At 41.8% G+C, this 23,177-nt stretch overlaps 1 protein-coding gene across 1 annotated transcript; it reads left to right on the top strand.

Annotated features, from left to right (window-relative positions):
- The first annotated feature begins 3,054 nt into the window (after positions 1-3,054).
- ZNF791 (zinc finger protein 791) lies at positions 3,055-15,700 on the top strand. Its single transcript, XM_008584961.1, has 4 exons — positions 3,055-3,135; positions 11,614-11,740; positions 11,950-12,010; positions 12,410-15,700. The coding sequence occupies exons 1-4, from the start codon at positions 3,133-3,135 to the stop codon at positions 13,977-13,979; spliced, it is 1,761 nt and encodes a 586-aa protein (XP_008583183.1). The 5' UTR covers positions 3,055-3,132; the 3' UTR covers positions 13,980-15,700.
- The last annotated feature ends 7,477 nt before the right edge of the window (positions 15,701-23,177 follow it).

Here is a 23,177-nt window from a genome sequence, read left to right as displayed (position 1 = left end):
CTTCGTTTTCACAGCCTCCTGGACATGAAAGTCCTAATACTATCTTCAGCAGATCATAGAGGAAATGAGGGCTTAGAGGAGCTAGTGAGTTGACCAACTTTACATAGGCAATCAGTAGGGACTCTTGCACTGGTCCCAAGGCTGCCTGACTCAGACCAAGGTTAAGCACTGAGAAGACTTCACCTCTTATTAAGAAATTAGGAAAAATGGTTCATTGAGTAGAATGGACTCCTTTGTGAAAATCAGAAACACCTTTATTTTTTCCCACTAATTCTATTGAAATCCTCTCTATGGAATAAATTTTTTTTGCCCTTGGTTGAAACCTTAACTAGATGCTGCAATATTTCTAGTCACTATCAGTTGCTAAAATCCTGTGGTCACTTTCAGACATGGTGAGTGCCAGGCCAGTCTACAACTCATGCAAGATGTGTGGAAGCAGAGCTTGATGAGGAAGCACTGCGTGAGAGTTATCTAACTGAAAGGAGAGCCAAACTTAATCAAAAGCAAAGATGTCTGCTTTCATCTCAATTATATATATGTCCAAGAAATAGGAAATCATATGTACACACAAAAATATGTGCATGAGTGTTTTATAGCGATCTCATTCATAATAGTGAAAAGGAGGAAACAAACCAAATAGCCATTAATGAATGGATGGTTAAACAAATGTGCTATATCCATGCAATGGGATATTGTTCTTCCAAAGAAATAAATGGAGCCGGCCTGTGGCTCACTCGGGAGAGTGTGGTGCTGATAACACCAAGGCCACGAGTTCGGATCCCATATAGGGATGGCCGGTTTGCTCACTGGGTGATCATGGTGCTGACAAAACCAAGTCAAGGGTTAAGATCCCCTTACCGGTCATCTAAAAAAAAAAAGAAAGAAAGAAACAAATGAAACATTAATATTTGCTACACATGAATCTTTCTTGAAAATTATGCTAAATGAATGAAGCCAATCACAAAGTCCACATACATTCATGAATCACTTAACAATGGTAACATTTCCTGAGAAATAGGTCATTACACAACTCTGTTGTGTGAACATCATAGAGTGTACTTATACATAGATGATATAGCCTATTACACACCAAGGCTATATGGTAGAGCCTGTTGCTCCTATGTGACTAATGCATAGTGATACAATGTTACAATGGCTACAAAGTCACTAGGTGGTAGGAATTTTCCAACTCCATTATAATCCTAAGGGACCACTGTCATATACGTTGTCTGTCATTTTGACCAAAACATTTTTATGTGGCACATGACTGTATTATATAGTTCCATTCATATGAAAATCCAGAATAGGGAAAACTATAGAGACAGAAAATACATTAGTGATTGCCTGGGGCTGGGGATTGAAGGAGGAAGATGTGAAGAGAGAGAAGTGATACTAAAGGGTACAGGGGTTTCCTTTTAAGGTGAGGAAAATGTTTTAAAATTCTGCTGGTGTTTGCACGTATTATGAATATACTGAAAACCAATGAATTATACACTTTAAAGGAGTGCATTGTGTAGTATGTGTATTTTATTGCATCATAGCTGTTAAAATAAATAAATAAATAATGCATTAGGAGTTTTGATCTAACCTGCTACGGATATCAAGAGTCCACAGGGGGCTGGCCAGTTAGCTCAGTTAGTTAGATCACAGCCCTGTAACACCAAGGTTGGTTCCTGTATTGGCCAGCTGCCAAGAAAAACCCTCTAAAACCCTAACGAGTTAACAGGTACAACCCGAATTTACATATCCTTCTATTGTTTTTCTTATGCCACCCACCAACCCCCCCCCAAAAAAAAAACAGAGCTAGAGAGAAGTTACAGAGATGAAATAGATTTTATTCAATAGACGATTGCAATAGGGGAAGAGAGGATACAGGATAGAACTAGACGTAATTCAAAAATACAACCAGAAGAAGTGAATTTACAGCCAAGGAGCAAGTTGGAAGAAGGGCGCATTGATGGATGGAAAATTACTAAGAGGAAACATCAATTCTGAGAGGATTCTGGCTGAAGGCAGACCCGGTGATCACATATCATCTGGGGGACATTCGGGGTGAGAGTTTATTCAGATATCAGATATCACATATGGATGGTGGAGAATTCTCCCTAGACTGACTTAGCAGGAGTTTTGGTAAAAGCAGATTCTACAGGGAAGTATACAGATGGGCCTTCCTGGGGATAGGATTCAAGGGAGCCTGATGAAACTTTCGTCAAATCTTTGTCACTTATATCAGTGAAAACAGAAATACAATTGCTTTAGGATTATAATGGTTGCATTTCAAAAGGACACACTCAAGAATTTCTCTAAAATAAATTTCCTCCCAGTGTAAAATGTACATTTGAGAGTTTATTGAGCACATCTCATAGGTTGTGGTTGGTCTGAGAAGGGCCCCTGCATCCAGGCTAGGGTAGCAGGATTCAAACTTCCCACCAGAGCCAAGTGCTCAGGAATCCTAGGGATTCCTTTTCTAAAGTTCCAGACCTGCGGGGGTGGAAGGGACAGATGGAAGCCTCAAGCGATCATGGTCAAAGATCAAAATGGAACCAGATTCTTCATTACATATGCTGAGGCCCTTGTAAGTGTCTGTGCTTGTCAATAAGGGTCACAATTCCATGAATGGCCTCGCAGCATCATACCAAGCCCATGATTCCTATAGGACATTAGACTCATGTTCCAGTGTGGCCTTGCCTGGGCGACCCTCTTGATCTGCACTTGCTCCTCAAGGGGACGCTCCATCTGGAAACCGAGCCTGGAATTCCCTGCGCACACGTGTGTCCTCACGTTCAGAAGGAGCTGCGGGAAGACATCAGTGTCCGATCCTTGGTCCGGGACACGATTTAATTAAACACAAACATCCGCACACTGACTGCTCGGGAACCTTACCCCGCCGCGCACTCGAGCGTATGGAGAGCAGAGCCCTATTAACTGTCCAATCAGGGACGCCGCTGGGAAGGTGGGTGGGGCCCCGCTGCGTGGCGTGTCTACGTCACTGTGCGCTCCCCGTCGTCCTGCTGGGCGTCCCATCCGCTGTTAACGCCCCCTGGTCCGCCTGTCGCTTTCTCTGTAGCGTGGCTCGCTTCTCTGCCCGGGGATTCTGTAAGGAGGACGCGGGGACACCCCGGAAGCCGGGAAATGGTGAGTGTCGGGCGGGCGTCCCGAGACGGGGAGCGGGGCCAGCTGGAACCGGCCGGAGCCGGCCGTGGCCGCGGGACCTGGGCCTCCCCGCGCTGCAGTCCCGGAGTCTGCGGCCCCGAGTCCGCCGCCGGCGCAGCGCGGCCCTCGGTCCCCTCCGGCCGCAGGATGGGGCGGGGCCGGCGGCCGGGACCCTGGGCGTCCGGTCCGTTCCTGCGGCGGCGACCTCGACCCGGCGCCCTCTGGGCAGCGTAGCGTGTCTCCATAGTGTGCGTTGACGGCGGGGTCCTCAGGGCACATCCGACTCAGGCCGTGGGGCTCTTGCGTGGGAGGAGCTGTGGTCCGTGTTGTCCCTAGTCCTTCCTTTCTTCCCGTAGAACCGTTTCTTCTGATTTTTCCAAATGTCTGGGAAGCAGCGTTTCAAACCCACGACCCTGTTCCCCCCAGCCCAGCTCTTCCTAGGGCTGGCAAAAAATCTGTGAATTTCCAGGTCCCTCCCAATTTCCAAATGCCCGCTTTCCCTCTCCAGTTCAAATGTCATTGTCAACTGTTTGTCCTCCGTTGTACATTTCAAACACACGCGGTATTTTGATCATTTTTCCAAAGAGCAATGGGTGGCTCTTTTTAAAAGATTTGGTTTTTGTTTGTGGATGTTTTACGTGAAAGAAAAGGAGAGAATAATCACCTGGAACTACATTGTATCAGATAATTGTGCCTCCCCCAGTGTCTTTCCTGGGTACAAACATCCTGAAAGAACGCCTGTGGCTTTAGGTTACTCTTTGCAAACTTTCCCGGGTGATCATTCCTTTCAGAATTCCAGATTAGGACTACCCTTTCCCTGGTTTGTGACCTTGAGAGGATTTATTCGCTTATTTGAGTCTCATTTAAAAAATAAGTTTAAAATGTATGTAAGCAGTAGAACTTGAGAGACACTATAAAATAGTTCCAAAGAGGTAAGAGAGAGGTGAATATCGGGGGGGGGGGGGGATAATTGCAGTATTATCTTGCACTTGTTAAAAAAAATCCTTGTTTCCCTTTGCTCTTTTCCTGAGCGCATGTAGTAGTTTCTGAAATCTGTTCTTTTCCTTTGGTGATTTCTTTTTTTGTTTTCTTTCTTCTTTTTTTTTTTTAATGGCTGGCAGTACAGGGATCCAAACCCATGACCTCGGTGTTACAGATTGTACTCTAACCAACAGAACTAACCAGTACTTTGGCGATTTCAAATGGAATTCCAGGACATAGACCTGGAACACCTAGAAGAGTTCAGATATGATTTAGTACTTTAGCAAACCATTTCTTGCCATGGAAATAATTAACTGACATCTTCATTTTCTGAAAGTAATAGTACTTGTGGGTTTTCTTGTTGAGTTACTAAAAGTGCTTTACAATTTTCTTGCTTTCCTTACGTACACATGAACACACTGAGTTTGAGTGATTTTGCTGATTTCTTCAAACATTGGGCTTGTGTCATTTAAAATACCAGTGGTGCTCAAAAGCCTCCCTTGCTCACATTCACCTCGGAAGGACACCCTTTGTACTGAGAGAAGCTGCAGAGCCCTAGGAAAGCTCGTGATGCACCTGCAAACAGGAATGTGGTTGGCGGGGGAGGGGCTTCAGGTTTTAATTGTGGTTTGGGTCTATTTTTAAACATTATGTTTGAGTTTTGCATCCATGTTGTAGTTGTACTCAGAGTGTAATTTGTGCATATTGAGAATATCTGGGATAGGTCAAAACTTCTATTGCCTGGATACAGGGTTAATGAATTTGGGAGCTCATTTGGGTCAGAACCTCAATCTCAATCTGGCTGAGAATTTTCTTACTTAGGAGAATAGAAACCTGGGGATGGGAGTGTTGGTTTGCTGCCAGGGGACAGGAAGGGGTATGGAGCTCCCATAGCTTGTTCTTGTCAGGTGCTTCTACCCTCCATCACCAGGGACCCACTCTGGGGGTTACATTCTCAATCTGGGAGAGTCTGGCCCTGAGTTTGGGAATATGTTTAACTTCTGAATGGGGGTTTTCCTTGTAAACTGTGAGGAAACAAGCTGCTTATGTGAAATGATAAGAATATTTGTATTTCTTTCCTTTGGATTCCATTATCTATTGAATATTGTGGATCTTAACTCAGCCCTTAGCACTTTGTAGTTTTATTCCATTATTTTTTGTTTGTGTGTTTTTTGGGTTTTTTTGGCAGCTGGCCAGTTTGGGGATCTGAACCCGTGACCTTGGTATTACAAGGCTGCGCTCTAACCAACGAGCTGACTGTTATTCCCTGTTATTGTGTAAAGAGTTTTCGTTTTTTTGGCTTTGAAATTTAAGGTGATTGAGAGAGATAATGCGAGTAAGGCAAGAAACTTCTGGAACCAAATAGAACTTTGTTTCTTTTAGGCCAGAGGAACTAAGATGTGAGATGAGTATGCTAAAGTTCTTAGGTACATTTTTAATTTTTAGGTCAGTTTTTGCATGTGCATATCCCTAGAGATTTTTTTTTGGCAGCTGGCTGGTACTGGGGATCCAAACCCTCAACATTGGTGTTGTAATACCACACTCTAACCAACTGAGCTAGCCAACTGGCCCCCAGGAACTTTTTAATTGAAAAGGCTATACTATTCCCAAAGCAAATAGTTTTCTATCTTAATTGGTAAGACAGAAAAATGCAATTGAATTCCTATTTTAATTGATATGAAGAAAATTATTCAAAGCTTATGTCATCTTTGAATATCCTAACTATGTTAAAGGATTAGGCCTAAACCCCGAATGCATTACAAAAACTCATTCCTGAAAATACTCCCCAGTGTGAGATATTGTGGAAAGATGCAGTGTGGTGCAGCTTGTCATTTTTTCATGTTTACTGACAGCCTCAGCCCCGACCCCCTTTCTCCTAGTACTGCTCACCACAACAAGCTGAGATAACCTGGGGGCTCTCATCTGGGCCATCCTGGAGATTCAAATCTCAGAAGCCTCTGCCGATGAGTAGGAACTCTCCTGCCCCGCCCCCTAACCACAGTAAAAACCCAGGCAGGCTGCTCTCCTAGCTCTCCCAATCCATTTTACACCTGCTTGTGAGGCCCGCCCTGCTTTCCCCAGAGACCTCAGTCACATAAGTAATGAGACTTTTTCTACCCTCTCATTGTGTGTGTGCCACACCATCATCAATTTGAACATCAGAACCACACCTCTGCAGGTGACCATCACAGTTGACATTAGGAGCATATTGTCCAAATGTTCACCACCCCATAAGTCAGCCTCCTCTTGCACTGACTTACTAACCCAGTAGGCTCTGATGGCAGAAATGCACTTTCAGCTGCTGCTTGCAGGCTAGCTCGTGCTCTGAGAGTGTTGCACTATGTTATGTTGAGCCCTACCAAGCCTGGGTTCTAGATTTCATAATCCTTTGGCATTAGGGAGCACAAGTATAGGACTGGGACCCTCCTTAATGTGTTTCTCTATGGGTTTCTTGGCTGGGACTGATCTGTGGTTTAGAGTGAAACAGTGACTGATGCTGGACTTGTCCAGATACACAGGACTGGGGTGGGACTATTCCCAATGGAAGAGGTGGGCCCTTCTTGTGGTTGCTCCTGAAAGTGCAGTCACTTTAAAAGAGAAAAAGATGGGCCGGCTGGGTGGTGCACTGGAGAGTGCGCCGCTTGGGAGCGCGGTGGCGCTCCCACCGAGGGTTTGGATCCCATGTGGAGACCGGTTCCCGCTCACAGGCTGGGCGCGGTGCGGGTGCAACACTGAGGGTTGCGATCCCGTTGCCGGTCCCCGGTACGGGCACGACACTGAGGGTTGCGATCCCGTTACCGGTCAGTAAAAAAGACAAAAAGAGAAAAAGATGAACAGGAAAGGGGGAAAGGCAGCCATTAAATAGTGGGCTGAATCCATACTCTTAATAGCAGAGCTCACCAGGACCATTAAGTAGCTCTGCCGTTGCCACTGCCTGTGCCTCCACCACCACAAAGATCCTGACTGTCTGGTAGTGGGAGCAACACCCATGGCAACCCTGTGGCTCAGCAAAGGGTTTAGATCAAACCTGACTTAAGCCTGGGGTTCTTAAACCATATAAAGCAACCATTGCCATGGGGGAGGCCCCTAACCCTACTGACACTGATTTGAGGCTGGGGGGGGAGGATTTTAAGTACCAGGGTAGAGAGAATGCCTTATCCCCTGCAGTGTATCCAGCAATGAAAAACGAACAAAACAAGGGAGGAAAGGAGGAAACAAACTTAAAAATACTGAAACAAAGGTCTATAATTTGACCCAACTGGAAGTCCAAAAAGTGCTAAAAGAATTTATATGAAAAAAGATAAAAGTGTATTGCATGGCTTTGGGGTTCTGTATTAATTTTAATGTCCTCTGTAATGTACTAATTGACAAACCTTTGTGGGATTCATCAATACCAGGGCTCAAATTACAGTTACCTGGGAACCCCACTGAATTTAAGCAAGATAGCCCTGATAATCTTAGCAGCATTGCTGAGTATAAAATAGAGCACAAATAGGTTTGCCTTGCCTTAACCTTAGAGTTATTGTACTGCCTAAATTCGCCATGATTGTAGCATTCATTGTTTCAAATTATCCCCTGGTGAGCAGGGAAGCTCTGAACCAGTGAATCATAAATTAAATTTAAAACCAGTCTTTGTCACTTACATATTGGCTTGGCAGAATGGGATCCTACAGAACTTACACCTGGTTAAATTAGCAAATATGGCACAATGTAAATTAAACAGGATTTTGAGGATTGAACCCACTGTCGAAACCTATTTTGTGAAGGGGTGGTTATCCCCACTGCTTCTCCTATGAACAGCTCAATTCGGCCTATCCTTAAACCTGGATAGAAAGATTGGCTCTTCACAGTGGATTACTGCACCCTTGCTGCTGTGGTCCCACCTGTTAAGCTCTGACACCCAATACCTGACATTATGGGAATTACTGACTGCATCCAGTCAGCAGCTAGGAAATATTCTCATATCACATGTTTGGCTACGTGTGTTCTGTTCCATGTCTAGTTCAACAGCCTCTTAGCTGTGGTTTGCCTTCACCATTGAAGGGATTTGATACACCTTTACCTCATGGAACCTCAAGAATCTTGTCATCACACACAGTCTTTGCAGGCAAGATTGGAATTGCATGCACCATATTCCAGGAGCAGAGGTATGACATTACATTAATGACATCCTTCTCCTAGGACATTAGTTTGACATTCATTCTGGACAACCAAATATTGAAAAAAGGAGCTCTCTCTCACACACAAAAAGATGGGTTATTGGCCGGCCCGGTGGCGCACTGGATAGTGCGCCGCTTGGGAAGCGCGACGGCGCTCCCGTCCGAGGGTTCGGATCCCACATACAGACCAGCTCCCGCTCAGTGGCTGAGCGAGGCGCGGGAGCAACGCCGAGGCTTGCGATCCCGTTGCCGGTCCCCGGTCCGGTACGGGGGCAACACTGAGGGTTGCGATCCGTTGCCGGACACGGAAAAAAGACAAAAGACCAAAAAAAAAAAAAAAAAAAAGATGGGTTATTGCCATACACATAATGTGATAGGCCCTGACACCTTGGTAAGTTCTTGAAAACATTTGGTAAAGAGGAGGCCTTTTTCTCCATGACACCATAAAGAAATAGTTATGTCCTTCTCAGCATCCACAACATCTTTAGGTTCTTTTGATTTTCCAGATGCAACATAGTCCTCCTTTACAAATTTTGCTTATGCCCTTTTATGCTGTGACTTGCAAATTGGCACCCCCAGCACAATGGTCATAGACTGTTCAAATTGCCACACAGCAGGCACCCCAATAGTGCCCTCAGGGACTCTGTTATCACAGGGGCTTTAGCAATCTCCTTGCATACCTCCTGGAGTTACCCATGATGGCCATAATTGTCCATAGGCTTCTGATGCAAGAAACTGTCCTTGACTCCCACTATATTGCCATTAGAGCTGCAGTTACACCATATACTGGTCTCTCCTGAAAATACAGGCTCTCGCAGGCCCTGACCATGTGAATTTCTTCCTAACTGGCCATTCTGCCTTGGTTCATGGAAACAGCACCTCACAAGCACAGCTCCTGAGACCTCCTTTCTACATTATGGAGCCAAACTTTGCTCCTGTAGCATATATTACCTGCAGAAGGAGTAGCCTCCCCTCTCCTCAGTCACTTACCATGTGACATGGTGCTGGAGGAGGTCATTCCTCTTCCAGTCCTCCTGGCTACATGTGGCGCTCCTTCAGGATGAATGAATAGCAGCGGGAGTTCATTGACATAGATTTTTCTGGATGACATTGCCTCATTCATACATGATGGAGCTCAGTAGATAGTTGCTGCTTTTCATCCCTTAATTGGGATGAACTTGATAAAGGACCAGATCCAAGGGTCAGCACAACCGACCCAACAACAGGCAGTCATCTTAGCACCAACAAACAATTAGCCCCATTTTCACATTTTTTTCTACTCTTGGGTGATTTTCTAAGAGTTGCCTCTTTGTGATAAAAGGACTCTGGGTACCAAAATATAAATCAAGCTAACGCAAGTGTCTACGTATACTAAGTCCAAAATAAAAGGTTTCATGTGGACACTCCTTGTCTGTTGCTTTGTGTTGCTTCGCCCCCCACGGATTTGTCACCCCTCTCCCCCTGGGTGATGGAGATGCAAAGGGTTACTCAGAGCTCATCTTTTCCGAGCAGTGAGAAGCCCCTAAGTGGTTAACTTCCCTGGGAATGCTCAAGCGAGAGCCAACCCTTCCATTTGGGAAATTAACGCTGAATTGGGGTTCTCTTCCTGCATTTATTTTCCAGACCAGGAAGAGACATAGGTGGGATTATAGTTTAACAGTATAGGCTGGTAACTTTCAGTGAAACAAGCCAGATGACATTCCAGTAGACAATTAAGCGGTCTTATCAACACAAGCTTGATCTTAGCAAACATTCCTTCTTATAGCAATTCCCAGTATCTTTACGTAACAGTCAGTAACTAGTCTGTCTTTGAGCCAGCAACCTGCTGTGCCACAATTCTTATCTTGCAACAGAGACTTATAGCCTGAGGAAAATTTCCAGCCCTACGCAAGGTTAATATTTGAAACTGAAAGGCTTTGGAAAACCAGGCCCTGTGAAGTACATATGCTTTTTAGTATATTCCACACTTGTCCATGTCATAGTTCCAGACACTACTGATACTAACCAAGGCCCTCATTTCTCTTCTCTGACTATACAACATTGGGCTTTTGAACAAGGCATTTTATAGAACATTTACCTATCTTATTGGTCTCAGGCTCATAGGGTATCATAATGACTTATTCAAGTAAGTTCAAATCAATTAGATGAAAAATGGCCTGTTTCAGCCATCAGTCAGTCAGTCATCAAGGGTGAATTGTAATGAGTCTCTCTTTATTTCTAAAAGACTTTACTTTTTTAGAGAAGTTTTAGGTTTACAGGAAAATTAATCAGAAAGTACAGAGAATTCCCACATAAACCTTCTGCTTCTACACAGTTTGCCCTGTTTTTTTAAAAAAATCTTGTATTACTATGGTACATTTGTTACAAATGATGTATGAATATTAATGTATAAAGTCCACAGTTTACATCAGGGTTGATTCTTTCGTAAACAATCAATGAGTTTTACAAATATATAATGACCATAATTATTTAATGATGGACAGAAATGTCCATCATTTCTGGGGCCAGCCCATGGCTCACTTGGGAGAGTGTGGTGCTGATAACACCAAGGCCAAGGGTTCAGATTCCTATATAGAGATGGCCGGTTAGCTCTCTTGGGAGGGCGTGGTGCTGACAACACCAAGTCAAGGGTTAAAATCCCCTTACCAGTCATCTTAAAAAAGAAAAAGAAATGTCCATCATCTCTGTATCATGTAGGATAGTTTCACTGCCCTAAAAATCTCTTGTGCTCTACCTATTTATTCATCTGTCCATCCCACTCAGTATATCTTAACATCCAAAGATCTTTTTACTGTCTCATGGTTTTGTGTTTTTCAGAATGTCATATACATGGAATCATTCAATATGTAGTCTTTTCATATTGGCTCCCTTCACTTAGCAGTGTCTTTTCATGGCTTGATACCTGATTTATTTTTATCATTCAACAATAGTTCATCATATGGATGTACCAAAGATGATTTATCTATTTGCCTGTTGCAGATGTCCTGGTTAACTCTTAAACTTGGCAGTTATGAATAAACCTATAAATTATTCATGTATAGGATTTCTCTCATTTCTCCAAGTTGGACCAGACACCATCATTAAACTAGAGCTGTAAGACTTGTAGTGACCACAGTAAAAATGTAGAAATAAGTCAGTGTGTTCAAAGTGCTGTTAAGCTTGTAAGTAAGTGAATGTGTACAGAGAATTAAAGTTCAGACAGCCAACTCATAAATCTTTGGAGACCACAGAATCGTATGTGAACTTCTTATGAATTGTATAGATCCCCAGTGCTGTCAGTCTCACCCATTTTTCTGTACACACATGTGGAATGTTTTAGGAATCACTGGTTTTTGAGGATGTGGCTGTGAACTTCACCCAGGAGGAATGGACTCTGCTGGATTCTTCACAGAAGAAACTCTACAGAGATGTGATGAGGGAAACCTTCATGAACCTGGCCTACATAGGTAAGGATGAGATCATTCCTTCACTTAGTCAATTGGAAAACAGGTGTTCTTGCTCATCAATGCTGTTCCAAGATTTGGAATGTTGAAAGGGAGCATTTTGGTAAATAAACCAGGCATAGTCACTGCTCATTGTGGATGTAAAAATTATAGAAAATAATTTTTCTATAATTTATAATAATTATAATGATTTTTCTGGGTCTGCATTTTAGGGGGAAAATGGGAAGACCAGAATATTGAATATCAGTACAATAACCAGGGGAGAAATCTAAGGTGAGTTACACTCGTAAGAGAAAGTAGTATTCCTGAAAGAATCTTAGTATGTCATGAAATTTTAAGAACAAGGAAATAAAATAAGTCCAGCTTCAAATTTGTTTATTCTTAGGAACTTTTCACCAAAAATATTTTTTTAAGTGACACAGATATTCAGTGTTTGAAGAATATTTACTTGGAAACAGTATTAAGAAACCCCACATGTGAATATCACTGTTTTGGTAATAGCTATGGACAAACCCTCTTGCAGAGCATTGAGTATATTCACTTTCAGACAGTTCAGAAAGGGCAGAAAACCTAGTCTTCCTGAAAATGATAAAAATGTAATTCTAATAATAGTTAATAAATATAAAATCATTAATAAATAGCCATTATTAATGTGCTTCTAATTTTTTACAGAAGCCATATGGTAGAGAGACTCTGTGAAGGTAAAGAAGCTAGTCAATGTGGAGAAACCTTCAGCCAGATTCCAAATCTCAGTCTAACTAAGAAAACTACTGCAGTAAAACCATATGAATGTAGCATATGTGGAAAAGTCTTCATGCGTCATTCATCCCTTAATAGGCACATCAGATCTCATACTGGACATAAACTATATGAGAAGCCATATGAATGTAAAGAATGTGGGAAAACCTTCAGTTATCTCAAACCCTTTCAAAGACATGAAAGGACTCACAGTGGAGAAAACCCCTATAAATGTAAACAATGTGGAAAAACCTTTGTATATCACCAACCCTTTCAAACACATGCACGAACTCACACTGGAGAAAAACCCTATGAATGTAAGCAGTGTGGTAAAGCTCTAAGTTGTCCCAGTTCTCTTCGAATTCATGAAAGGATTCACACTGGAGAAAAGCCCTATGAATGTAAGATATGTGGTAAAGCCTTCAGTTGTCCCAGTTCTATTCGAATACATGAAAGAACTCACACTGGTGAGAAACCCTATAAATGTAAGGAATGTGGGAAAGCTTTCATATCCCACACAAGTGTTCAAACACACATGGTAACACACAGTGGAGATAGACCTTATAAATGTAAAGAATGTGGGAAGGCATTCATTTTTCCCAGTTTTTTACGAGTACATGAAAGAATTCACACTGGAGAGAAACCCTACAGATGTAAACAATGTGGTAAAGCCTTCAGATGTTCCACTTCCATTCAAATTCATGAAAGAACTCACACTGGAGAGAAACCCTATAAATGTAAGGACTGTGGGAAAGCCTTCAGTGCTCGTCCAGCCTTTCGGGTACACCTTAGAATACATACTGGAGAGAAACCTTATAAATGTAAAGAATGTGGGAAAGCCTTCAGTCGTCCCAGTTACTTTCGAATACATGAAAGGACTCACACTGGAGAAAAACCCTATGAATGTAAAAAATGTGGGAAAACCTTTAATTATCCTCTTGATTTGCAAATACATGAAAGAAATCACACTGGAGAAAAACCCTATGAATGTAAGGAATGTGCAAAAGCATTCATATCTCTCGAAAACTTTCGAAGACACATGATAACACACTCTGGGGATGGACCTTATAAATGTAGGGAATGTGGGAAAACATTTATTTTTCCCAGTGCATTTCGAACACATGAAAGGACTCACACTGGAGAGAAACCCTATGAATGTAAACAATGTGGAAAAGCCTTTAGTTGTTCTAGTTATATTCAAATACATGAAAGAACACACACTGGAGAGAAACCCTATGAATGTAAGGAATGTGGGAAAGCCTTCATTTACCCCACAAGTTTTCAAGGACACATGAGAATGCATACTGGAGAGAAACCTTATAAATGTAAAGAATGTGGGAAAGCCTTTAGTCTTCACAGTTCCTTTCAAAGACACGAAAGAACTCACAGTAGAGGGAAACATCTTGAGTGTAAGCAATGTGGAAAAGTTTTCAGTTTGCCCAAATCCTTACAAAAACATGTGAAAATGCATACTGGACAGAAACTCCACAAGTGTGAAAAATAAGGGAAAGTTATCTATTTCAACAGACATTTTCAGAGTAGTGACAATTTCCACTACAGAGAAATACTATATAAATGTAATATGGAAAGCTAGATGCAAGGTAATTCATGCATAATATTCCAGAAGATTCACAACATGAAAGAAATGTTACAAAAGTCAAAAACATTTTTTACTCAGTGGCTCATTCTTAAAGTGCATCTGTGAACTATGACTTTCCACTTCTTAGTTTTGCAAAGCAGCTTTGAAATGAGAATTCTGTAAGTACTCTTTTAAGGAATAGTCCAGAAGCTTAATAGGTAATGTTTTCTTATTAAGTCATTTAATAAACTTTTTTATTTTGAAGTCTGGATCCATGGGTGAATTGATATATAGTTAGGTTTAATTTTTATATGTTTTTTGAATTGTTCTCTGAGTAAGAGACTTGAAAAATGATAGTTTGGTAATTGTTGGGATTTTTCCTACTGGCCTCATGCAGAAGGTACTGGATATCTCTTACCCGCTGTATGTATTCCACCTTTTTTTTGAGAAAAACTTTTTCTTTTTTGGCCAGAATAGCCTTATTACATTTTCCTTGTTATCAAATAGCTGGCATAATTTGTTAAGTATGCAAAGTTTATCACAGAGTATAGTCTCGTGAATTACTTTCACCTTTTGCCCTTTGCTTTTCATCATTCCTTCTGGCTGGGATTTGGATAATAGACTTTGAATTAAAAAGAGACATCTAGGGCTGGCCAGAAATCTCAGTTGGTTAGAGCATGGTGTTATAACACCAAGGTCAAGGGTTCAGATCCCCATGCTGGCCAGCTGCCAAAAAAAAAAAAAAAAAAGATATCCGTGATAGAACAATAAAATTTAGAGTTGGACATCGCCCTCCTGGTTCTTATTATGTCAACAGAGGTAATGTTGTGAATCAAATGTTCTAGAATCTATTTCCTTTATGAGTTCCATAATAGAATTCACTAATAGCCTAACTTGCATGAGATTTTCCAGGCAGAAGTAAAGACAACTTATTAGTCGGGTATCAGAATCACCATACAGTGAGACAGCCAGATGCAGAGCCCCTGCTCGTACCTGCTTCCTGCCCATTTTCCTGATTCTTTTCTCTGCCAGTGAAGAATATCCTCAAAACTCCCACTGCTTGACTTCCATCTTCAAAGAGATGTGTAGGTTTCCACAAATATCTGCACAAGGTCACATCAAAGATCTATTTGCAGTTTGGATCTTCCATCTAACCCTTGTGTGCATCAAGTTACCATTTTCTGTTTTGGTTGAGAATGTTCTTTGATGCTCTGTCGTCTTGAGATTGTATTCCTCTAAGGTCTAATTTGTAGTTCTGTTAATACTGTTGGTGACTGTGTTCCTGATTCCACCATGACAGCTACAGTGATGCAATCAAAAAGAACTACTGCAAGGGGATTTGTCCCTCTACTTCATTACGCATTGGCCACTGTCCCCCCCCCAGTCCTTCCATCTGACAGTAATCACCTTCCTCATAGCAGACAAATTGCAGGTGTTTCCAATTACTGCTGAATGTACTTCCTCCGTACATTTTCAGTTATGTTCGATTGTATGTGATTAAAAACAACGTATTTTTTGTGCAACAAAAGCTTGGGTAAATGTTTTTTAGAAATATTTTGTTAACTGGTTTCAGGCAACTTGTATACTAATACTGTATTTTCCATTTCCTGAGAGAATATATTAAAATATGCCATTGCAATTATGGATATTCAGTTCAGCTTTGTAATTTTTTTTTTTTTCCGCGCCTCGCTCAGCCAGTGAGCGGGAACCGGTCTGCATGTGGGATCCGAACCCTCGGGCAGGAGCGCCGCCGCACTTCCCAAGCGGCACACTATCCAGTGCGCCACCGGGCCGGCCCCAGCTTTGTAATTTTATCAAATTAATCGTACCTTCTGATTCTTAGCATGTGCACACAAGTTCAGGTATTTTTTTTCCTCAGCCATATTTTAATTTTCACTCTTATGCTTTCACATGTTGTCGTGAAACTAATTTCTCTATCCTTTATAACACCAAAAATATCAGTGCCCCATTGAAAAAGGTCACCAGGGTCACACCGTAGTCAATGAGAAAGGTGTAATGAATTGTAGTAATACAGTAGTCTGCCCTTACCCATGGTTTTGCTTTCCATGATTTCAGTTACCTGAAATGGCAGTCAAAAAATATTAAATGGAAAGTTCCAGAAATAAACAATTCATAAGTTTTATTTATTTTTATTTTTATTTTTATTTTTTTTAAAGATGACCGGTAAGGGGATCTTAACCCTTGACTTGGTGTTGTCAGCACCACGCTCAGCCAGTGAGCGAACCGGTCATCCCTATGTGGGATCCAAACCCGGGGCCTTGGTGTTATTAGCACCGCACTCTACCGAGTGAGCCACGGGCCGGCCCAACAATTCATAAGTTTTAAATTGCACACTTCTGAATAGCATGATCAAATCTCACACCGTCCCGCTAAGGACATGAATCATTCCTTTGGGCAGCATATCCAGAATGTACATGCTACCCACCCATTAGTCATTTAATAGCTGTCCCACCTGTCAAGGTGCAGCAGTGCTTGTATCCAAGTAGCCTTTATTTTACTTAATGGCCCAAAGTAGAAAAGTAGTGATGCTGGCAATTTGGATATACCAAAGAAAAGCTGTAAAGTGCTTCCTTTTTTTTTTTTTTTTTTTTTTTTTTTTTTTTTTTTTTTTTTTTTTTTTTTTTTTTTTTTTTTTTGACCAGTAAGGGGATTGCAACCCTCGGCATGGTGTGGTCTACACCATACCCAGCCAGCGAGCGCACCAGCCATCACTATATAGGATCCGAACCTGCAGCCTCGGCACTACCAGCACCACACTCTCCCGGGTGAGCCACGGAGCCCGCCCCTAAAGTGCTTCCTTTTAGTGAAAAGGTGAAAGTTTTGAACTCAATAAGGAAAGAAAAAACATGCTGAGGTTGCTAAGATCTTTAATACAGTAAGGTATTTTGAGATCACATTCACATAAGTTTTACTATAGTATATTGTAATTGTCCTATTAATCTCTTACTGTGCCTAATTTATAACTTAATCATATGTACGTATATAGGAAAAAACAGTATATATAGGGTTTGGTTCTATCCATGGTTTCAGGCATCCAAGAGTCTGGGGAAAGGGTGTGCCAAATGCCACCACAAGATGCTGCATGACAACATCCAGGCCATTACCAATGGGGGTCTTTGGGAAGTACCCCAATGATAAGCCCAGTACTACTGTAATAACCAAAAAGTGTAAATGACTGGGATCATCAGTAAAAGGGTGTTCAATAGGACATCTTATGTGAATTGGGGTTGTTGTCAGCAGTTCTGTTGCTTTTCAAGGAAACGACATTTCTCCATTATTAGATACTGTGAAGAGGTGAACAAGGTCTGTCACTTGCAATCATCAGAGTTCCTAATGGGACAGAAAGGAGTGGAGTTAAACATAAACACCAGTCAGTCATTAGTGAGAAGAGAGGAATTTTGGTCATTTTTGTGGTTTGGACCTTTTTCTCTTTTACAATTACTATCATTGTTTTTGTCTTGATCTATCATGGTCACCATGCTCTGTCAGATGATGGAGGTGTGTGACATCTGCCATATATATTTGGCATTATCATTTTGCTATTATATACAATGATTGATAAAATATGTGCCCCACTAACTGTTGAGTTCCTCCCAGTTTCAGGATGGGTTAAGGTCATCTGTACAGTTCTGGCCCATCATGGGTTTCTGCTGCCAGCAGCATGATATCTATGCAAATCCACTCTGATTTTCCACTGAAACACCAGAAAGACCTGTGGATTTTCACAGGGCAATTATTGAAACGATAACTGTGAGTGGCATACAGAGGTATATTTGGAATCCTCAAACTGAAATTTTTAGTGCCTTATTATGAGAGGAGTAGTTGGAAGCTTTGTGTCCCAATGTCCACAAAGCACACTGGCTGTTCACAGGTATGGTTTCCATATGCTTAGACCTTCAGTCCATGTTATGAAAGGGTGGGGGAAGAGTAACAGCTTTGTGTTTTATTAAAGAACTAAGGATCTAATCTTTGTGTTTTTTCAGTGCTAACTTATAATTTCTCAGCTTTACAGGCTGTGATTTCATAATTATTAGTATCTCACTTCATTCTCCTGCCAGTAATTCCTCCCATCCTATAAATGAAAGTTAAGCACAAGGAGCACAGAGTTTTACCCAAATTCACATAGTGCAGAATAACAGAATTGCCCAGTTTTGAAGTTCTAATGTGTGCCACCACCCGTACTGGGCAATGTCAAAACTTTGAAACTCAGGCACACTTCCAGTTTTATATAATTATGAGCTTTTACAAATATGGTATCAAATTTTACAAACAGGACTCATAAGGCAACATGATGTTCCATTTATATGATAGTCTGGGAAAGGCAAAGGTATAGGGACCTAAAACAGATCAATGGTTTAGGGTAGAGGGATTCAGTACAAATGGACACCACAAGAGTATTCTTTTGGGATGATGGAGCGTGTTCTTCAACTTAATGGTGGTATAACTGTGCATTTGTGAAAAATCACAATTACACTTCGAATATGTATATATTCAAAATAATTAATAGAAAACATGCTTTTATATGCTAGGAGAAAGTTAAACTCTCCTGAACCTTGATTTTTATTTGTGCAACACTTCTTTCCACCACCTTGAGACCTTTCTTGGTGGAAGCGAGTCTGGAGTTAGGAAACTCCCTACTGCTACACCTGCCCTCACCTCACTAACTGGAGGGAAGTGAGAGGACTCCTGGAGTCTGTCTTTGAATTTACACGTTTCCTTGGTCAGATCTTCAGGAATACTGCGGTTCTGAAACAAAATCTTACTTCAGTCTTCTGTAGTGGGATCTGTCCAGGGACATCATATTTATGGGAATCAGCACCATGTCTTCCCAGGGCGTCTGGAGGCCATTTCCAGGTCTGAGTTTCCTATCTCACGCCTACTCTGTGCTTGCTTGCTGGGAAACATCTTCAGAAATCCACACCTGTTCACTCGGAATTTTCTCCAAGGCAATGCCAGGTGTCTGAGTCCAGAGGGCAGAAACAGTGGTAGAACGTGTCAGAGGACACACGTCCTGTCACACCCAGAAGCATTGTCACACGTAGTCTCAAAACAGCCGTTGATGTCACAAAGAGATGCTATGTCCTAACTATACAGTTGCAGGCACCCCCATCCCAGAGCTCTCCAGAACATTCTACCCGGAGGTTCCCAGTGCCATGCACTGACCACGCCCCGAGCTCCTCCTCATCTCATCCTCTCAGCTGCACCGCTTGGGGGCGGGTTGGCCTTGCCCCACTGAGGCTGGGACACACTTCTTCCCAGAACGCAACAGGCCCACCGCTTCCCGCGGCGGAGCTCCGGTCCCCATGGCCTGTGGGAAATGTCCATCTCAAAGCTCCACTAATGCCCGCGCTCACGGCCTCACACAGCTCCCAGAATGCAATGCGGAACCTCCGAGGATTTCTGCCTTCACGCAAGTGCGCAGGCGCAGGTGGTGCGGCCACGCCCCTGATAGAGGCTGCACTCAGAAGGCGTCCCAAGGAAGGGCACGCCCACGCCCAGTGCCCGCATTCGCAACAGCTTCCGGTCTTTTCCATGGTCCCAGAAGCTATATCCTCTTACTGGTTCAAGCAACCCACATGGCCCAGCGTTAAGGGGGGAAAATCACACTGTGTTCACGGTGAGGAAATCATGAGATTGTTTTACGTGGAATTGGAAGGTTAGGGTCAATAATGTGACCATGTACCATACCATTTGAATGTCCTTTAACGGGGACGCTGCATTACCCATCATAAATAAAAAAAATCTAGCAAAACTTTTCTTTTACCGAGTAGTCCTATCTGGTACTGTCTGTTCAGCTCGCTCCATTCAGAATGGGCTTACTGTTGTTGAAGAAGAAAAGTGGCCAGGAAAGAAGAATAAAAGAAATGAACCACAGTGACTCCATTTTTAAAACTTAATTGACTTGCCTTCTAGCCCAAGAAGCTGCCCTTTCGTTAGAATTTATTGCTTGACAAAGAAACTCCTTAGGAGATTTCGTTATAACCAAGAAACCCATTGTTTAGATGAATGCAGATGACATTGTTCAGAAAATATCCTGGGAAAACAGGATGATTATTGATCTGTTGTTTCTTAAAATATATATAGGAATTACAAGTTGAATAGTCTAGATTAGAGTAGCCATAGATATTGTAAAAAGATGGAGAAACAATTGTTCAGTATGTCATAGTTATCTACTCCATCTTTATACAATGTTTGGAATTTGTTTACTGCTTAGACTTTCACTATAAAACTTCCTCACTTTTTCTGCTTGTTGGGCAGACTTACCCATGCTGAGAGGTAGTTTCTCCCATTGCAAACCTAAACTACATCATACTAACATCATACTGAATGGAGAAAGACTGAAAACTTCCTCTAAGATCAGGAACAAGATAAGGATGCCCACTTTCACAACTTCTGTTCAACGCAGTATTGGAAGTCCTAGCCAGAGCAATTAGCAAGAAAAAGAAATAAAGGGCATCCAAATTAGAAAGAAAAAAGCAAATTAATCTGTCTTCACAGATGACATGATCTTATATATAGAAAACCCTAAAGATTAAAAAAAACCTATTAGAACTAATAAACAAATTCAGCAAAATTTCAGGATACAAAATCAACATACAAAATTCAGTTGTGTTTCTATATACTAACAATAAACAATTCAAAAAGGAAATTAAGAAAATTCCATTTACAGTGCATCTTAAAGAATAAAATACTTAGGGCCGGCCCGGTGGTGCACTGCTGTAGTGCGCCACTTGGGAGCGCGGCAGCGCTCCCGCCGAGGGTTCGGATCCCACATGCAGACCGGTTCCCGCTCACTGGCTGAGCGAGGCGCGGGGGCAACACCGAGGGTTGCGATCCCGTTGCCGGTCCCGGTCCGGTACGGGGGCGACACTGAGGGTTGTGATCCGTTGCCGGACACGGAAAAAGACAAAAAAAAAAAAAAAAAAAAAAAAAGAATAAAATACTTAGGAATAAACTTAACCAAGGAGGCAAATGTCTTGTACACTCAAAACTACAAGTGTTCCTGAAAAAAAATTAAACACCAAATAAGTGCAAAGACATCCTGTGTCCATAGATTGGGAGACTTAATATTAAAGATGTCAGTACTACCCAAAGTGACCTACAGATTCAATGCAATGCCTATTTAAATCCCAATGATGGGGCCAGCCCGGTGGCGCACTGCTACAGTGCGCCGCTTGGGAGCGCGGCGGTGCTCCTGCCGAGGGTTCGGATCCCACATACAGACCGGTTCCTGCTCACTGGCTGAGCGAGGTGCGGGCGCAGCACCAAGGGTTGCGATCCCGTTGCTGGTCCTGGTCCGGTACGGGCGCGACACTGAGGGTTGCGATCCGTTGCCAGACACGATAAAAGACGAGTTGCCGGTCCTGGTCCGGTACGGGCGCGACACTGAGGGTTGCGATCCGTTGCCAGACACGATAAAAGACGAAAAAAAAAAAGGAAAAAAAAAATCCCAATGATGATTTTGCAGAATTAGGAAAAAATCCATCCTAAAATCTATAGAGAGTCTCTACTGTACCACAAATAGTCAAAACAATCTTGAAAAAAAAAAGTTGGAGATCTCACACTTCTTGACCACAAAACTTACTACAAAGCTACAGTAATCAAAACAATGTGCTATTGGCATAAAGACAGACATATTGACAATGGAACAGAATAAAAAGCCCAGCAATAAACTCTAACATATATGGTCAAATAATGTTCAACAAGGATGCCAACATCATTCAATGGGGAAAGGAAGTCTTTTCAACAAATGGCACTGAGACAACTGTACATCTACATGCAAAAGAATGAAGTTGGACCTTTACCTTACACCATATACAAAAAATTAACAAAATGAGATCCAAGACTTAAACGTAAGAGCAAAAACAATAAAATTCTTAGAAGAAAACATAGGAATAAATCTTCATGATATTGGATTTGGCAATGATTTGGATATGACACCAAAAGCACAAGCAGCAAAAGCAAAAATAGATTAGTAAGCTACATCACACTTAAAACCTTTTGTACATCAAAGGACACAACAAACAGGGTGAAAAGGCAACCTACAGAATGGGTGAAAATATTTACAAATTATATATCTGATAAGGAGTCAACATCCAGAATATAAAAAGAACCATACAACTTAACAACAAAAACCAAATAACCTGATTTCATAGTGGGCAAAGAACTTGAATAGACATTTCTCCAAAGAAGATATACAAATGGCCAACAAGCATACGAAATGTTGTGCACCATCACTAATCATTAAAGAAATGCAAATCAAACTCACAATGAGATATCACCTCATAAGCATTAGGACGGCTACTATCATAAACACAGAAAATAACAAGTGTTGGTAAGGATGTGGAGAAATCGGAACCCTTTTGCACTTCTGGTGAGAATGTAAAATGGTGCAGCTGCTGTGTAAAACAATATGGGGATTCCTAAAAAAAGTAAAATAGAATTACCATATAATCCAGGAATCCCAATTCTTGATAAATATCCAAAAGAATTGAGAACAAGGTTTTTGTTTGGTTTGGTTTTGGTTTTTGTGGCTGGCTGGTACAGGGATCCAAACCCTTGACCTTGGTGTTATCAGCAAAATTAGTTTTGGCCATTGTTTCTTTGTTTGTTTGTTTGTTTGTTTTGGCAGCTGGCCTGTATGGGGATCTGATCCCTTGATCTTGGTGTTAACAGCACCATGCTCTCCCAAGTTTTGATGCCCAGCCAACCCTAAAAACAGGGTTTCAAAGAGATACGTGCACACACATGTTCATAGCAGCATTATTCATAATAGCCAAGAGGTGGAAGCAACCCAAATGTCCATGGACAGACAAATGGGTAAACTAAATGTATATACATGCAATGGAATATTATTCAGCCTTAAAAAGGAAGAAAATTCCGACATATGCTACAACATGGATAAATCTTGAGGATGTTTTATGCTGAGTTAAATAAGCCAGTCACACACAAAAAAAAACACTGTATGATTCCACTTGTATGAGGTATCTAAGTCGTCAAATTCATAGAAACAAAAAATAGAATGGTGATTGCTGGGGGCTGGAGGAGGAGGATATGAGGAATTGTTTTCTTTTTTTTTTTTTTTTTTTTTTTTTTTTTTCC

The sequence above is a fragment of the Galeopterus variegatus genome, unplaced genomic scaffold, assembly GCF_000696425.1.
Source record: "Galeopterus variegatus unplaced genomic scaffold, G_variegatus-3.0.2 Scaffold3412, whole genome shotgun sequence".
Lineage (NCBI taxonomy): Eukaryota > Metazoa > Chordata > Mammalia > Dermoptera > Cynocephalidae > Galeopterus > Galeopterus variegatus.
The sequence above is the reverse complement of the archived record's forward strand: the minus strand, read 5'-3'. Positions and strand labels throughout refer to the sequence as shown.

What these genes read in the sequence shown, in the direction of transcription:
- ZNF791 (XM_008584961.1), top strand. An exon ending in CATGAACCTGGCCTACATAG is followed by an intron (nt 11,741 to 11,949) that starts GTAAGGATGAGA and finishes TCTGCATTTTAG; the next exon opens with GGGGAAAATGGGAAGACCAG. An exon ending in AACCAGGGGAGAAATCTAAG is followed by an intron (nt 12,011 to 12,409) that starts GTGAGTTACACT and finishes AATTTTTTACAG; the next exon opens with AAGCCATATGGTAGAGAGAC.